At 30.6% G+C, this 15243-nt stretch overlaps 1 protein-coding gene across 1 annotated transcript; it reads left to right on the forward strand.

Moving 5' to 3' along the window:
- Positions 1–8887: 8887 nt before the first annotated feature.
- LOC111635046 lies at positions 8888–9544 on the forward strand. The gene has a single exon (XM_023379895.1). It carries the CDS (start codon positions 8888–8890, stop codon positions 9542–9544), a length of 657 nt encoding a protein of 218 aa, XP_023235663.1.
- The last annotated feature ends 5699 nt before the right edge of the window (positions 9545–15243 follow it).

Below are 15243 nucleotides of genomic sequence, written 5' to 3' on the forward strand. Positions count from 1 at the left end.
ACAATAAAGATTATTTTGACTGACTGACTGACTGACTAAAAAGAACCGCCTGTCATACGAGATGACTTCACAGAACCAGCGTATCAGCAATGGGAATATTACGCTGTAGCGTAGTGATCGACTGATAAGCTCTTCAATCATGCACATGACGGTCGTCCGTTCCCAACAGAATAGGAATTCGTTGCTAAGAACGATACACTGCCAGGCCGTAGCAGTCCACGCTTCTCTGTTACGACACAACTGCAAACAAAGCCCGCGATACTGAAGTGCTAAAAACAGGGTGCATAGTTGTGCTGTGAAAGCAAATCTGCCTCTATTAGTCGTCTGCCAATGTTTTTTTCTCGATCAGACAATCATGTCTCCTGGTGATCTATCTGTAGCACCCAGAAACTGCTTGGTGGGCTTTGACTTATTCACTGATCCGAACACTTGCTCACAGTCTCCTCAGTACGGCCCAAATGGCAAACAATTCGACGAAACTGTCATCCTACTTTCTTCAGCCCGATGATGTGACCTTTCTTAAAGTCTGTCAACTGTATAAAATATCTAACTACGTCATATTGGCATGTCTGGCTTTCAAGACAACAGCTACGTTGAAAATTTTGAACACTAGACCTCTACGAGTCTTCAGGATACTGAATTGCTAGCTAATTTAAGGCACTCTGATAGCATTACCTGTCATGCAATCCTACCACGACTCTAATCCTTAATGGCAAACTGTAACTTCATTTACATACGTTAGTTGATCTGTATGCCGGTTTTGCAGTAATTAGACGATTATATTTGAGTGTGCAACTTTTTTTTTTGGTCAATGAGTGTAGTGCCATGTTTCACAGATTTCATTTGGCGTTTTACATTAATATTATTTGATTATAGTCAGGGAAAATTTAAAATTAACATCTCATACTGACTTAGCAAATGGTTTATGAGACAAAAAACCTTAAATATTTTACAATGCATCATATGTATATGTTTCAGATGTCGATGAACCCAGATTTTCAATTTGAATTGAGCGAGGTCTGGAAATTGTGATACAAATAAATTTACATTAGATTTAATATCAAATAATTTTACAATCGATAGAGAAATAAAAGAGACCATAAACAACGTATATATTCAATAAAACAATGATATTGAAAAAGTAAAGTCAAATTCAGTTATAACTATTTTTATTTATTAAACACTAATAAATCAAAGAATAAAAGATAGTGTAAATTATATTTTCGTCTGAGATAGGAATAGATAAATTTATTATATATATACAGTAACATTCATAGATATTTTAATAGTGTATCAACAGAAAATGTGCTAAAAACATTTTTAAACGTTAACAAAATTGAAGTACTAGAGTCAATAATGTCAAATAATGATATGTTTCCACAAATAGATGTAAATATAACATTATTCACCTGAACAATCAATAAAATATTGTAAACAGATGCACTGTAGAATTTATGTGAAAAGTATTAAAAGTTCAAAACAAAAGGTAGAAACAGAATCGCAATGCCTTTTCACATAGCAATAGGAATCATGCCTGTAATGCAAACGTGTTAGCCAACCGTTTGGAAATGTTTGCTAAATTGAAAAATATTAACAAACATTCTTCACTTCTGTATCTACAACATTTCCGTGATGTACGGTTTAGAATCACGAAAGACATTTTCTTTAACATTCTTAGCATGTTTTGAATTGAAAGACGTGATCGTGGAATTTTACTTCACTTAAGGTGGAAAGTCAATGTCTAATTAATTAAATGAAATACGTAATAAATTTAAGTGTGGAAAATGTGTCTAATGCACAGTTGTTGTTATTAATTACTATTATACAGGATTTATTAAAATCCCATATAATTCACGAGTTGCTTCTTTATTTATCGCATTTCAAAATCATCAAAGTTTTTTCTTCGAGAACATTAAAATGTATAGATTTTAAGTTTGTAATTTCTAACATTAAGTGTATTAATTTGTTGCATCTTACAAAGTTTGTTTCATTTTTAGATTTTGCAAATGAATATGAATATAACAACTTTTTGTTTATGATCATAAAATTTGATTGTCAGAAAAGTTATTATATTGAGACAGCGTACTGACAGGTAACATTACATATTTGTTAAAAACACATTAAGTTTCCAGAATAACAATTAATTACTCATAAAGCACTACTACTGAGAAAAGCGAATACAAAAGGAGGCTACAGAAATCCTTTCCATTCACATACCGAAAAAATTTTTAATTTAGTTATTCAGACTTCAAAATATTGTTTTAAAAAAGCATTTATGATGACAAATGTGGTCTATCGGACAATCTACAGTACAAGTAACGAGTTGCATAACTTTCCCGGCAAAAGAATTTAAAATTTGGTGCCATCTGATATTTTATTTAAAGCTTTTTATATTATTAATTATTATAACAAGACTTACTTTTGAGGGTAGTGATGAGTTTATATTTTAAAAAAGTTGTAAATACTGTTCTAGTAACGAGTAAAATCGTCATTAAATCCGACTGTATTCGAGATATGACTCCTGAACCTAGCTATCTCCCCATCCCTTGACCTTTAACCACCAAAACTAATGACATCAATCCCCTAATACACAAACTCCCTTGCAAAATTTCAGAAATTTCTGACAAAAGGCACAAGAGTTATTATACGTTGTAGCTGGTGAACAAAATTGTGTTCCCACACACACACACTAACATCCATACATACAGGAAAAACCCGCAATTTTTTTTACATTTCTCGTCGTTTTAAGGTCCCCGAGTCTAAAAATGTAAAAATCTTGGAGGACCATTTTTTGATCGATTGCCATATTTTTTTTTCTTTTATATGTAATAGCCGGAAAAGTAAAAAATACTTATTACTTATTCAAATATTAATTTTTGAGTTAGTCCCTCCCTTTGATTACTTATTGATCCGTTACTAAAATATTGATATATTTAACATATAAATTTTTTGTTAAATAAAATGTTAAAAAACAAAAAGATTAAATGTTCGTTTGGAAAAGTTCGGATCATTGTTTCATTACAAATGAAATAAAGTAGAAAACTTTCTTTCATTTTAGGTTGACAGAAGTCTAATTGTTTGCAGTGAGTTTAACAGAAAGTTTTTTAATCAGTGTCACATTATACTGCTTATATTTCTTTCATTTCTATTTGATGCAAATATCTTGATGGTTGAACTCAAGTATCTTGATGGATGTTCAATTTCTTTGATTGTATTACATTCTGTACCAAATTCTTTGGCTAAAGTACATTTTCCTCTGAAAATTCGTTTTATTACAATTTCTCAAATAATATAATTTAATTTTCATTTCCATAACAAAAAATCATTAATCTTATTTAAATATTTGGATTGCTTAGATATTTGAATATTTAACGTTAAAAATTGTTATTTAATTTCCTTTAAAAAGCTTATTGTTTAATTTTGATCTAATAATTTAGTAAAAGGAAACTGAAGATTTAAAAAATCTCAAATTTATCAAGAAAAATTTTTGCTTATTCTGAGAATTTTTGACAAGAAACCTTACTCCTGAGTCAATTGCTTTCAATAAGGTGACTGAATTACGTTATCTAATTTTTGGGCTCTCTTGTATACCAGTTTTTTTTTTTTAATATAATTCCGTTATAAACTAAGCTAATAATTTAAAATATAACCAGATATTTATTTTGTTATATTTTTATTTAATTTTCGGTTTATGAGGTAAGTGTAACTATAACAATATTAATATTTGAAGCATTGATAAGGTTTTGATTATTTCAAATTATAAAAAAAATTATGACTTTTATTAGAAATATTGAAAATAAAGCATTTCTTAATTAGTAATTTCGCTTACAAAGACTAAAGTAGTACTTTATCGATGAATAAAGGATTTGTTTGAAAAAATCAAATTGTTTTTCGTTTGTTATTAGAAATATGTCCAAGTTTCATTGTTTTATTCTCTTTAATTACTGATAATTAGTTTTCTGAATAAAAATAGTCAGTCATTAAAAATAATAAAAAAAAATTGCTAATAAGAGTAATACAAATATTTTTATTACCAATTAAAATTACAATTTAAGGGAACGGTCATTTTAATTATAATGATATATAAGATGAATATATTATTTTTTATTTTTAATGAATAAGACTAATTTTTTTCACTAAGTTAAAGTTTCGATAAAGATAATTGTCATCTTCATGTATTTTTCTTATAACTATCAATGCAATGATCCGGTCACATAGTTTAATACACGACACAAATTACAAAAACTTAAGGTAAATAAGGATTTATTATTATAAATTATTTATAACATTTTTTTATATTCGATTGATTACTTATGCAGATTGCTTCAATAAATGAGTAACGTAAAGGTTAAAATATTAATAAAATTTCAGTATACAGTTCTGGGGGAAAAAATTGAGATTACAGAGCTTAAAACAATTTAATAAATTTATTATGCACGATAATAAAGATAATACAGAGAAATTAAATAATATACGTTCTCACTTTTGAGAAATTTAAAAATAATAATTATCTCTTCTATTTGTCCTGGAAAAAGTTTGAAACCAAAATCAAATTTTTATGCTTTATAACTTTCATAAGACTTTTATATACTAATGGTACTGACTGCTTAATTTACACATCTCTTTAGTGTCATGTTTATTCTATTTCATAAAAAATTATATCTGGGGAAACATTAAGCGATGAAGAAAAAGACAAGATAAATGCATATCGAGAGTATGGTAAATCACATTTATGTTTTTGCAGCAGTTATTGGAAGGTCAAAGAGTTATCCAGAATTACTTAAAGGACACTGAAAATTATAGCAAAACATGGCGCTATGATAGACCGAAGAAGTTTTTTCTTCAAGACAAAACAGCAATTTTTAGAATAAGTCCGTTTACAGGTGCTTATTCATATGAAATTATAGCATAACTCTATTTTTCAAGTCAATTAGATAAGTTTTAGGATAATTTCTGAATCATAAATATGTGAAATTGAAGTCAAAGTTAGCAGCTAACCATACTGAAACAAACGTAGAATTCACAACTGAATATACCAAATGTACAAAAATGTGGAAACACGTTGTTTTTTAAAAAAATAATTAGGGATTTTTCATCACCTGTACATTTTATCTATTACTGGCACAATTTACGTGAAGAATTTACTTGAAGACTGTTTTGAACATCATTCGCACATCTGTCTTTGTTACTACATTCACATGCAAATTATTAGGATATTTTAGGAAACTCTTCTCCCCTTACATAATGAAGTGCTAGAAAAAATTTTATTTTTCAGTAAGGAAATGCTCGAATTTAACTACTTTCTCAATGTTGGAATGAATCACTGTTAACAAAATCAAAGTTTTACTACTTTGACCAGCATGTAAATTTTATAGAAAACTTTTGGGAGATTTAATCAAAATGATTTATGCTTGCAGAAAACGACATAATAATATTTCTGGTCTTAAAGCTGCCATTGTAATATCACGGGAGGAAATCAACTCTGAAAGGTTAAATAATTTTCTTAAATAAATAACTAAGCAATTGATTAATGTTATTCAAGTTAAAAGAATACAAGTAAAGTATTAAACAATACTTAAAATAGTTCCAGAAGAGAAGCATAACTCATCAATGAAATGTGCAAACTTTATGAAAAAATTTTTGTGTTCTTGTACATCTAATCTTTCAAGTGATGTGCAGTTTTTTCCGATTTATTTTCCTGTAGTTATGTAATAAATTTTTAAAATGCAGTATTCATGCGACAACTCTCCCTGAAATTTTGAGAGTAAGAACTTGTTACCCTGAACTCCAATAGATTTGTGATTTATTAACCTAGATAAATCGAACAATATGAAACAGTAACTGAATTAACACAAATGAAACTTAAAGCAATAATCACGAATAACCTGATCAAATTTAAATGATAAGTTAGGTTAACTAACATTTCTAGTTGACTTAGCCCACGTCATGTAATTTTATTTCAGAATTATGTAGTTTTTCTATTGCTGCTTTTAAATTTTTTTCACTCCACTTAGCCTGGTACCACCAGTCAAACGAGTGTAAACTGCTGGCATTTCAGTTGAAGGAACAAAATATAGTCTATACAGAAACGTATAAATAACGGCTTTATGTAACAGTGGACTAACACTTTAAAACAGAACTTTTTATGCACACGCACACTCAGTATTGCGAAGCAGTACATGTAAAACTAAATCGTAATTCTCTGTCAAACTGTTTGTTAATATTAATTGTTGCTAAAACAAAAATTAAATTGTACTGTAAAACAACGAAGCAATTGATGATTGACAATACACAAGAAATAATAACTGAAATTTCAACATAATACAAAAAAAAAACGATTAAATAAGACGTTACAGAAACTGTCTGCGGCACCAACAGTAAAATGCACCATCATAACAATGCCAGGCAGAAATGCTGCCACTCTTTAATTTATTTTTTCTATTTTACTTTTAATTTGATGAATTATAAACAATATTCATAATTCTTCTTAAATTTAAGCACATTTTTTCTAGCACTGTAAATGAACAATATTATATGCTGCCAATATATAATAACCCAATCACACACCAATGATGCAGTGGATCATATGCAACAGTGTTATTGTATCATATACTGTAACTATTGATTTGCGTTACTAATAGCTCACATCATATACACAAATATTTCGTAATACATTTTTAATTCCTTGATTTAATAAGAAATAGGTTAATTTTAACTTATAATAATTGTGTTATGTATAAAAGTGAGTTAAGAATGAAATAACAGATCTATTGTATACAACTGTTGCATATGAATAAATACATTTGTATCTTCTTCTTCTGCTGTTACTTATTTCTTAAAAACGAGAAAAATAAAAAAAATTATCTCATTTTTTCTCAGTGAAAAATTGTCATCGTTCTTGCATATCTTATAGTTTTTTTCTTTTTAGCTTTTTCACCATATAGTTATTAGAGGACACTTTTCACTCTTATCCATCGTAGATTCGGCCAGGTTTACAATAGGATAGATCAGATGACGAGAGACGAGGCACAGCATATCCTAGATTTACCATCAATTAAACATTCCTAGTGANTTATCATTTAATTGACCATTTAATTATTACACATTTTATATTTCTTTTAGACAAAATACAGTATATTTTACTTTCACCTGTAAATCATTATTTTTTCAAAAGGAGACTCTATTAATTACTAAAAGCAAACTCTCTTAATTAACTGATTATTTTTATCTTATTTACATTACGTTATAGAAAAAGTTAATTAAGATATAATAAATACTTGTTTTATTTAGAACTTGGAAAACAAAATAGTAAGGAGAATAAGATACAGGTTAAACAGTAGTTTATATATTGCTTATCTCTAGTCAAGCAACAAGGAATAATGTGTGGTGATTGCGCTCAACAATTAGTTAGATCCATCTGTGCCGCTGGACACACATTGGGCATCAAATGCACTTCAATGATTTCGATTAGCTATAATGATCTTACCTTCTTTCTATTTACACTCATTTGCAAAAAAGTCACACACCAAGAAGGAGTCGTTGGAATCGAATGAAAGCTTATTAGTGCGAATGTAATGACGACGACAACAAATGATTGAAATATCATAGCAAAGAGACAATTTCCTGTAAGGTAACGGAAACCTTAAAGGAACCTTCAATGTCTTGTAAGATCTCCTTTTGCCTTGATAAGTGCATCATGGATATGGCCGAACATAAAGGCATATAGGCACCGCATGCTATACTGTCATAGATTTTCCAATAGATATTGCAATTGCGGCTCCAGGTCCTCACATTCGTAGATCGTCGAAGTCATGGGTCTCGTCCCATAAATGTTTGATGTGCAACAAATCTGAAGACCGCACCGGTCAATTGAAGACATTTCCGGATAACTCTAGTTGTGTACGGTCGAGTATTATTTCGCAGAAAAATGGTTATTTGCAGCTTTGCCATAAAGAGTCAGGACTTTCAGAACATATGGCTATGCCATCGATGTTTCTTGTGCCACTACTAAAAAAGAACCGCAGATTAGGTGAGTGCAATTGTCCTGCTAACTTATTCCATCTTGCTGCTAATTACTTTGAGGATAGAGAAGCAATTATCTCTGGGCATTTTCAATTTACACGTAAGCTGCAACGCGGCTGTCCACAGGGATTTGTTTGTAGGCCCTGTTCAGGGATATTTTATTCTATAACTTCTTCCAGCCGTACCGACTTCGGCTACCAATGTCGTGTCTATGCGTATGCAGACGATGCCTTTGTGGTTTTCCCTGCCCCATCAAGAAATTACATAGAAAGGGCAGCCACTGACATTCTTAAAAAAGTGTATAACTGGGGTGTAAGAAATAAACTCAGTTTTAACATGACAAAGACTAAGGGAATCGTTTTCTCCTCTCCGGGCGCCCCTGACTTTTACAGACGTGTACCTTGTATCAGGTTTCGTAATGAGTCAATAAAAGTTGTAAGTCACCTCACTTTCCTTGGGGTTGTGATTGATCATAAACTCTCCTGGAAACAGCATATAAAACACATTACTAGTCGAAGTAACTTGACCTTTAATGGACTTTTAAGGGTTGCCAGATGCAAGTGGGGCCTCGGTTTTGAGGCAGTCAATGCCATATATGATTGCTTGTTTTTACCAACTATCTCATATGCATCTGCTGGTTTGGAGCGCTGCTGCCTCTCAATTTCATAACCATCGATGACTGAGGTCTGCACAACGGATTGCCTTATTACGACTTACCAGGTGCTATTCCACTGTTTCAAATGCAGCCCTCCCTGTGGTGGCTGGGAAGCTTCCCATCATCCAATTTCTCCAATTTAATAGCAAACGTTTCTGTATCTCTAGGGGCAGGGATGTTGATATTAACGGAACCATCTTTAATGCCACCATGTTTGAATTAGACAGGCCTGTATCTACACTCCCACATCCCGCCTTAAGGAAGGGACTCGCTCCTCGTGTTACCTCTACAGAGATTGAAGCTTTTACAGATGGATCCAAGTCAAAAGACGGCATGGCAAGTGCCTTTGTAATCTTTCAGACCGGTGAGGAGGTTTACAATGATTCTTTTGCTCTACACCCGGAATGCTTTGATTTCCAAGTTGATATCTTCGCTTTATTGATGGAAACCAACTGGTGCAATTCTATTGTTGTGAACAAACTGATAAACATCTTCACAGACAGTGCTGCGACTGTTACTGCTTTGGGGGATAAGGATAATACTCGCCCTGTTGCGAACAACATCTTTGCTGCAGCTTCTACGTCTTTTAACAAGTATGCCATCAATTGGATCAAAGGACACAGCGGCATTCCAGGTAAAAGGACACATGCATTCCACAGCGGCATTCCAGGTTACTTTCTGGCGCGAAACGTAACGCCTAATCCTGATACTCCTCCTACCTACAATCTCATTCCTAAGTCAAGACTTAAATACCTTATCTGGGACAATGCTTTGGAAACTTGGCAAATGGATTGGGACGAGATCCCACAACAACACATAACAAGACGTTTTATCCCAAAGGTAAAGGAACGCGTTCACAGCAAATGAATTCAGCCCACACATGATTTAGCCCAATTTTTGACAGAACACGGGCGCTTTCGTGTTTACTTGAAAAGGTTTCATCACTCTAATTCTGACTGCTGTCAGCTGTGTGGGGTACGGGACGGTGTCATGCACTATTTATACAACTGTCTTATGCTGGATGACATCAGGTATCAGTGCATGCAGCATGCCAATATGAACAATATAGACTGGCTGGTAAAGCCTGATTTTTTCTTACAAAACAACAGCAACTTTAACTTGTTAAAGGAATTTGTTTCACTCTACTCTATTAGATGTGGGATCCGTTGATCTGATCAGGTCAACGGATCCCACGAGTGATCTGTTTCACTCTAGCCTTGATGACAATGTATATACACACCTTGCTCTGCTATAACAGCACGTAGACTTTGATGTACAGCAATGTTACTTTAGTTATAGTGTACTTTTATTTTTATTCTTTTATTTTTTAATCTTTTATAATATTTAATTTTAATTTTTATTTCTATTTATTTTATTTATTTATTTTATTTCATTTTACTTTCCCTTTCTCTGCCATTATATTATTGTATCCCTTCTATGACTAACAGCATGTATCTACTATGTATTTTTCTGCATTTCTGTCTGGCTGTGTTCAGCGGTGCCAGACAATAAAGATTATTTTGACTGACTGACTGACTGACTAAAAAGAACCGCCTGTCATACGAGATGACTTCACAGAACCAGCGTATCAGCAATGGGAATATTACGCTGTAGCGTAGTGATCGACTGATAAGCTCTTCAATCACGCACATGACGGTCGTCCGTTCCCAACAGAATAGGAATTCGTTGCTAAGAACGATACACTGCCAGGCCGTAGCAGTCCACGCTTCTCTGTTACGACACAACTGCAAACAAAGCCCGCGATACTGAAGTGCTAAAAACAGGGTGATAGTTATGCCGTGAAAGAAAATCTGCCTCTATTAGTCGCCTGCCAATGTTTTTTTTTTCTCGATCAGACAATCATGTCTTATGGTGATCTATCTGCAGCACCCAGAAACTGCTTGCTGGGCTCTGACTTATTCTCTGATCCGAACACTTGCTCACAGTCTGCTCAGTACGGCCCAAATGGCAGACAATTCGACGAAACTGTCATCCTACTTTCTTCAGCCCGATGATGTGACCTTTCTTAAAGTCTGTCAACTGTATAAAATATCTAACTACGTCATATTGGCATGTCTGGCTTTCAAGACAACAGCTACGTTGAAAATTTTGAACACTAGACCTCTACGAGTCTTCAGGATACTGAATTGCTAGCTAATTTAAGGCACTCTGATAGCATTACCTGTCATGCAATCCTACCACGACTCTAATCCTTAATGGCAAACTGTAACTTCATTTACATACGTTAGTTGATCTGTATGCCGGTTTTGCAGTAATTAGACGATTATATTTGGGTGTGCAACTTTTTTTTTTTTTTGGTCAATGAGTGTAGTGCCATGTTTCACAGATTTCATTTGGCGTTTTACATTAATATTATTTGATTATAGTCAGGGAAAATTTAAAATTAACATCTCATACTGACTTAGCAAATGGTTTATGAGACAAAAAACCTTAAATATTTTACAATGCATCATATGTATATGTTTCAGATGTCGATGAACCCAGATTTTCAATTTGAATTGAGCGAGGTCTGGAAATTGTGATACAAATAAATTTACATTAGATTTAATATCAAATAATTTTACAATCGATAGAGAAATAAAAGAGACCATAAACAACGTATATATTCAATAAAACAATGATATTGAAAAAGTAAAGTCAAATTCAGTTATAACTATTTTTATTTATTAAACACTAATAAATCAAAGAATAAAAGATAGTGTAAATTATATTTTCGTCTGAGATAGGAATAGATAAATTTATTATATATATACAGTAACATTCATAGATATTTTAATAGTGTATCAACAGAAAATGTGCTAAAAACATTTTTAAACGTTAACAAAATTGAAGTACTAGAGTCAATAATGTCAAATAATGATATGTTTCCACAAATAGATGTAAATATAACATTATTCACCTGAACAATCAATAAAATATTGTAAACAGATGCACTGTAGAATTTATGTGAAAAGTATTAAAAGTTCAAAACAAAAGGTAGAAACAGAATCGCAATGCCTTTTCACATAGCAATAGGAATCATGCCTGTAATGCAAACGTGTTAGCCAACCGTTTGGAAATGTTTGCTAAATTGAAAAATATTAACAAACATTCTTCACTTCTGTATCTACAACATTTCCGTGATGTACGGTTTAGAATCACGAAAGACATTTTCTTTAACATTCTTAGCATGTTTTGAATTGAAAGACGTGATCGTGGAATTTTACTTCACTTAAGGTGGAAAGTCAATGTCTAATTAATTAAATGAAATACGTAATAAATTTAAGTGTGGAAAATGTGTCTAATGCACAGTTGTTGTTATTAATTACTATTATACAGGATTTATTAAAATCCCATATAATTCACGAGTTGCTTCTTTATTTATCGCATTTCAAAATCATCAAAGTTTTTTCTTCGAGAACATTAAAATGTATAGATTTTAAGTTTGTAATTTCTAACATTAAGTGTATTAATTTGTTGCATCTTACAAAGTTTGTTTCATTTTTAGATTTTGCAAATGAATATGAATATAACAACTTTTTGTTTATGATCATAAAATTTGATTGTCAGAAAAGTTATTATATTGAGACAGCGTACTGACAGGTAACATTACATATTTGTTAAAAACACATTAAGTTTCCAGAATAACAATTAATTACTCATAAAGCACTACTACTGAGAAAAGCGAATACAAAAGGAGGCTACAGAAATCCTTTCCATTCACATACCGAAAAAATTTTTAATTTAGTTATTCAGACTTCAAAATATTGTTTTAAAAAAGCATTTATGATGACAAATGTGGTCTATCGGACAATCTACAGTACAAGTAACGAGTTGCATAACTTTCCCGGCAAAAGAATTTAAAATTTGGTGCCATCTGATATTTTATTTAAAGCTTTTTATATTATTAATTATTATAACAAGACTTACTTTTGAGGGTAGTGATGAGTTTATATTTTAAAAAAGTTGTAAATACTGTTCTAGTAACGAGTAAAATCGTCATTAAATCCGACTGTATTCGAGATATGACTCCTGAACCTAGCTATCTCCCCATCCCTTGACCTTTAACCACCAAAACTAATGGCATAAATCCCCTAATACACAAACTCCCTTGCAAAATTTCAGAAATTTCTGACAAAAGGCACAAGAGTTATTATACGTTGTAGCTGGTGAACAAAATTGTGTTCCCACACACACACACTAACATCCATACATACAGGAAAAACCCGCAATTTTTTTTACATTTCTCGTCGTTTTAAGGTCCCCGAGTCTAAAAATGTAAAAATCTTGGAGGACCATTTTTTGATCGATTGCCATATTTTTTTTCTTTTATATGTAATAGCCGGAAAAGTAAAAAATACTTATTACTTATTCAAATATTAATTTTTGAGTTAGTCCCTCCCTTTGATTACTTATTGATCCGTTACTAAAATATTGATATATTTAACATATAAATTTTTTGTTAAATAAAATGTTAAAAAACAAAAAGATTAAATGTTCGTTTGGAAAAGTTCGGATCATTGTTTCATTACAAATGAAATAAAGTAGAAAACTTTCTTTCATTTTAGGTTGACAGAAGTCTAATTGTTTGCAGTGAGTTTAACAGAAAGTTTTTTAATCAGTGTCACATTATACTGCTTATATTTCTTTCATTTCTATTTGATGCAAATATCTTGATGGTTGAACTCAAGTATCTTGATGGATGTTCAATTTCTTTGATTGTATTACATTCTGTACCAAATTCTTTGGCTAAAGTACATTTTCCTCTGAAAATTCGTTTTATTACAATTTCTCAAATAATATAATTTAATTTTCATTTCCATAACAAAAAATCATTAATCTTATTTAAATATTTGGATTGCTTAGATATTTGAATATTTAACGTTAAAAATTGTTATTTAATTTCCTTTAAAAAGCTTATTGTTTAATTTTGATCTAATAATTTAGTAAAAGGAAACTGAAGATTTAAAAAATCTCAAATTTATCAAGAAAAATTTTTGCTTATTCTGAGAATTTTTGACAAGAAACCTTACTCCTGAGTCAATTGCTTTCAATAAGGTGACTGAATTACGTTATCTAATTTTTGGGCTCTCTTGTATACCAGTTTTTTTTTAATATAATTCCGTTATAAACTAAGCTAATAATTTAAAATATAACCAGATATTTATTTTGTTATATTTTTATTTAATTTTCGGTTTATGAGGTAAGTGTAACTATAACAATATTAATATTTGAAGCATTGATAAGGTTTTGATTATTTCAAATTATAAAAAAAATTATGACTTTTATTAGAAATATTGAAAATAAAGCATTTCTTAATTAGTAATTTCGCTTACAAAGACTAAAGTAGTACTTTATCGATGAATAAAGGATTTGTTTGAAAAAATCAAATTGTTTTTCGTTTGTTATTAGAAATATGTCCAAGTTTCATTGTTTTATTCTCTTTAATTACTGATAATTAGTTTTCTGAATAAAAATAGTCAGTCATTAAAAATAATAAAAAAAAATTGCTAATAAGAGTAATACAAATATTTTTATTACCAATTAAAATTACAATTTAAGGGAACGGTCATTTTAATTATAATGATATATAAGATGAATATATTATTTTTTATTTTTAATGAATAAGACTAATTTTTTTCACTAAGTTAAAGTTTCGATAAAGATAATTGTCATCTTCATGTATTTTTCTTATAACTATCAATGCAATGATCCGGTCACATAGTTTAATACACGACACAAATTACAAAAACTTAAGGTAAATAAGGATTTATTATTATAAATTATTTATAACATTTTTTTATATTCGATTGATTACTTATGCAGATTGCTTCAATAAATGAGTAACGTAAAGGTTAAAATATTAATAAAATTTCAGTATACAGTTCTGGGGGAAAAAATTGAGATTACAGAGCTTAAAACAATTTAATAAATTTATTATGCACGATAATAAAGATAATACAGAGAAATTAAATAATATACGTTCTCACTTTTGAGAAATTTAAAAATAATAATTATCTCTTCTATTTGTCCTGGAAAAAGTTTGAAACCAAAATCAAATTTTTATGCTTTATAACTTTCATAAGACTTTTATATACTAATGGTACTGACTGCTTAATTTACACATCTCTTTAGTGTCATGTTTATTCTATTTCATAAAAAATTATATCTGGGGAAACATTAAGCGATGAAGAAAAAGACAAGATAAATGCATATCGAGAGTATGGTAAATCACATTTATGTTTTTGCAGCAGTTATTGGAAGGTCAAAGAGTTATCCAGAATTACTTAAAGGACACTGAAAATTATAGCAAAACATGGCGCTATGATAGACCGAAGAAGTTTTTTCTTCAAGACAAAACAGCAATTTTTAGAATAAGTCCGTTTACAGGTGCTTATTCATATGAAATTATAGCATAACTCTATTTTTCAAGTCAATTAGATAAGTTTTAGGATAATTTCTGAATCATAAATATGTGAAATTGAAGTCAAAGTTAGCAGCTAACCATACTGAAACAAACGTAGAATTCACAACTGAATATACCAAATGTACAAAAATGTGGAAAC

Source organism: Centruroides sculpturatus, unplaced genomic scaffold (genome assembly GCF_000671375.1).
Source record: "Centruroides sculpturatus isolate CEXI.00-Female unplaced genomic scaffold, Cexi_2.0 scaffold993, whole genome shotgun sequence".
Classification (NCBI taxonomy): domain Eukaryota; kingdom Metazoa; phylum Arthropoda; class Arachnida; order Scorpiones; family Buthidae; genus Centruroides; species Centruroides sculpturatus.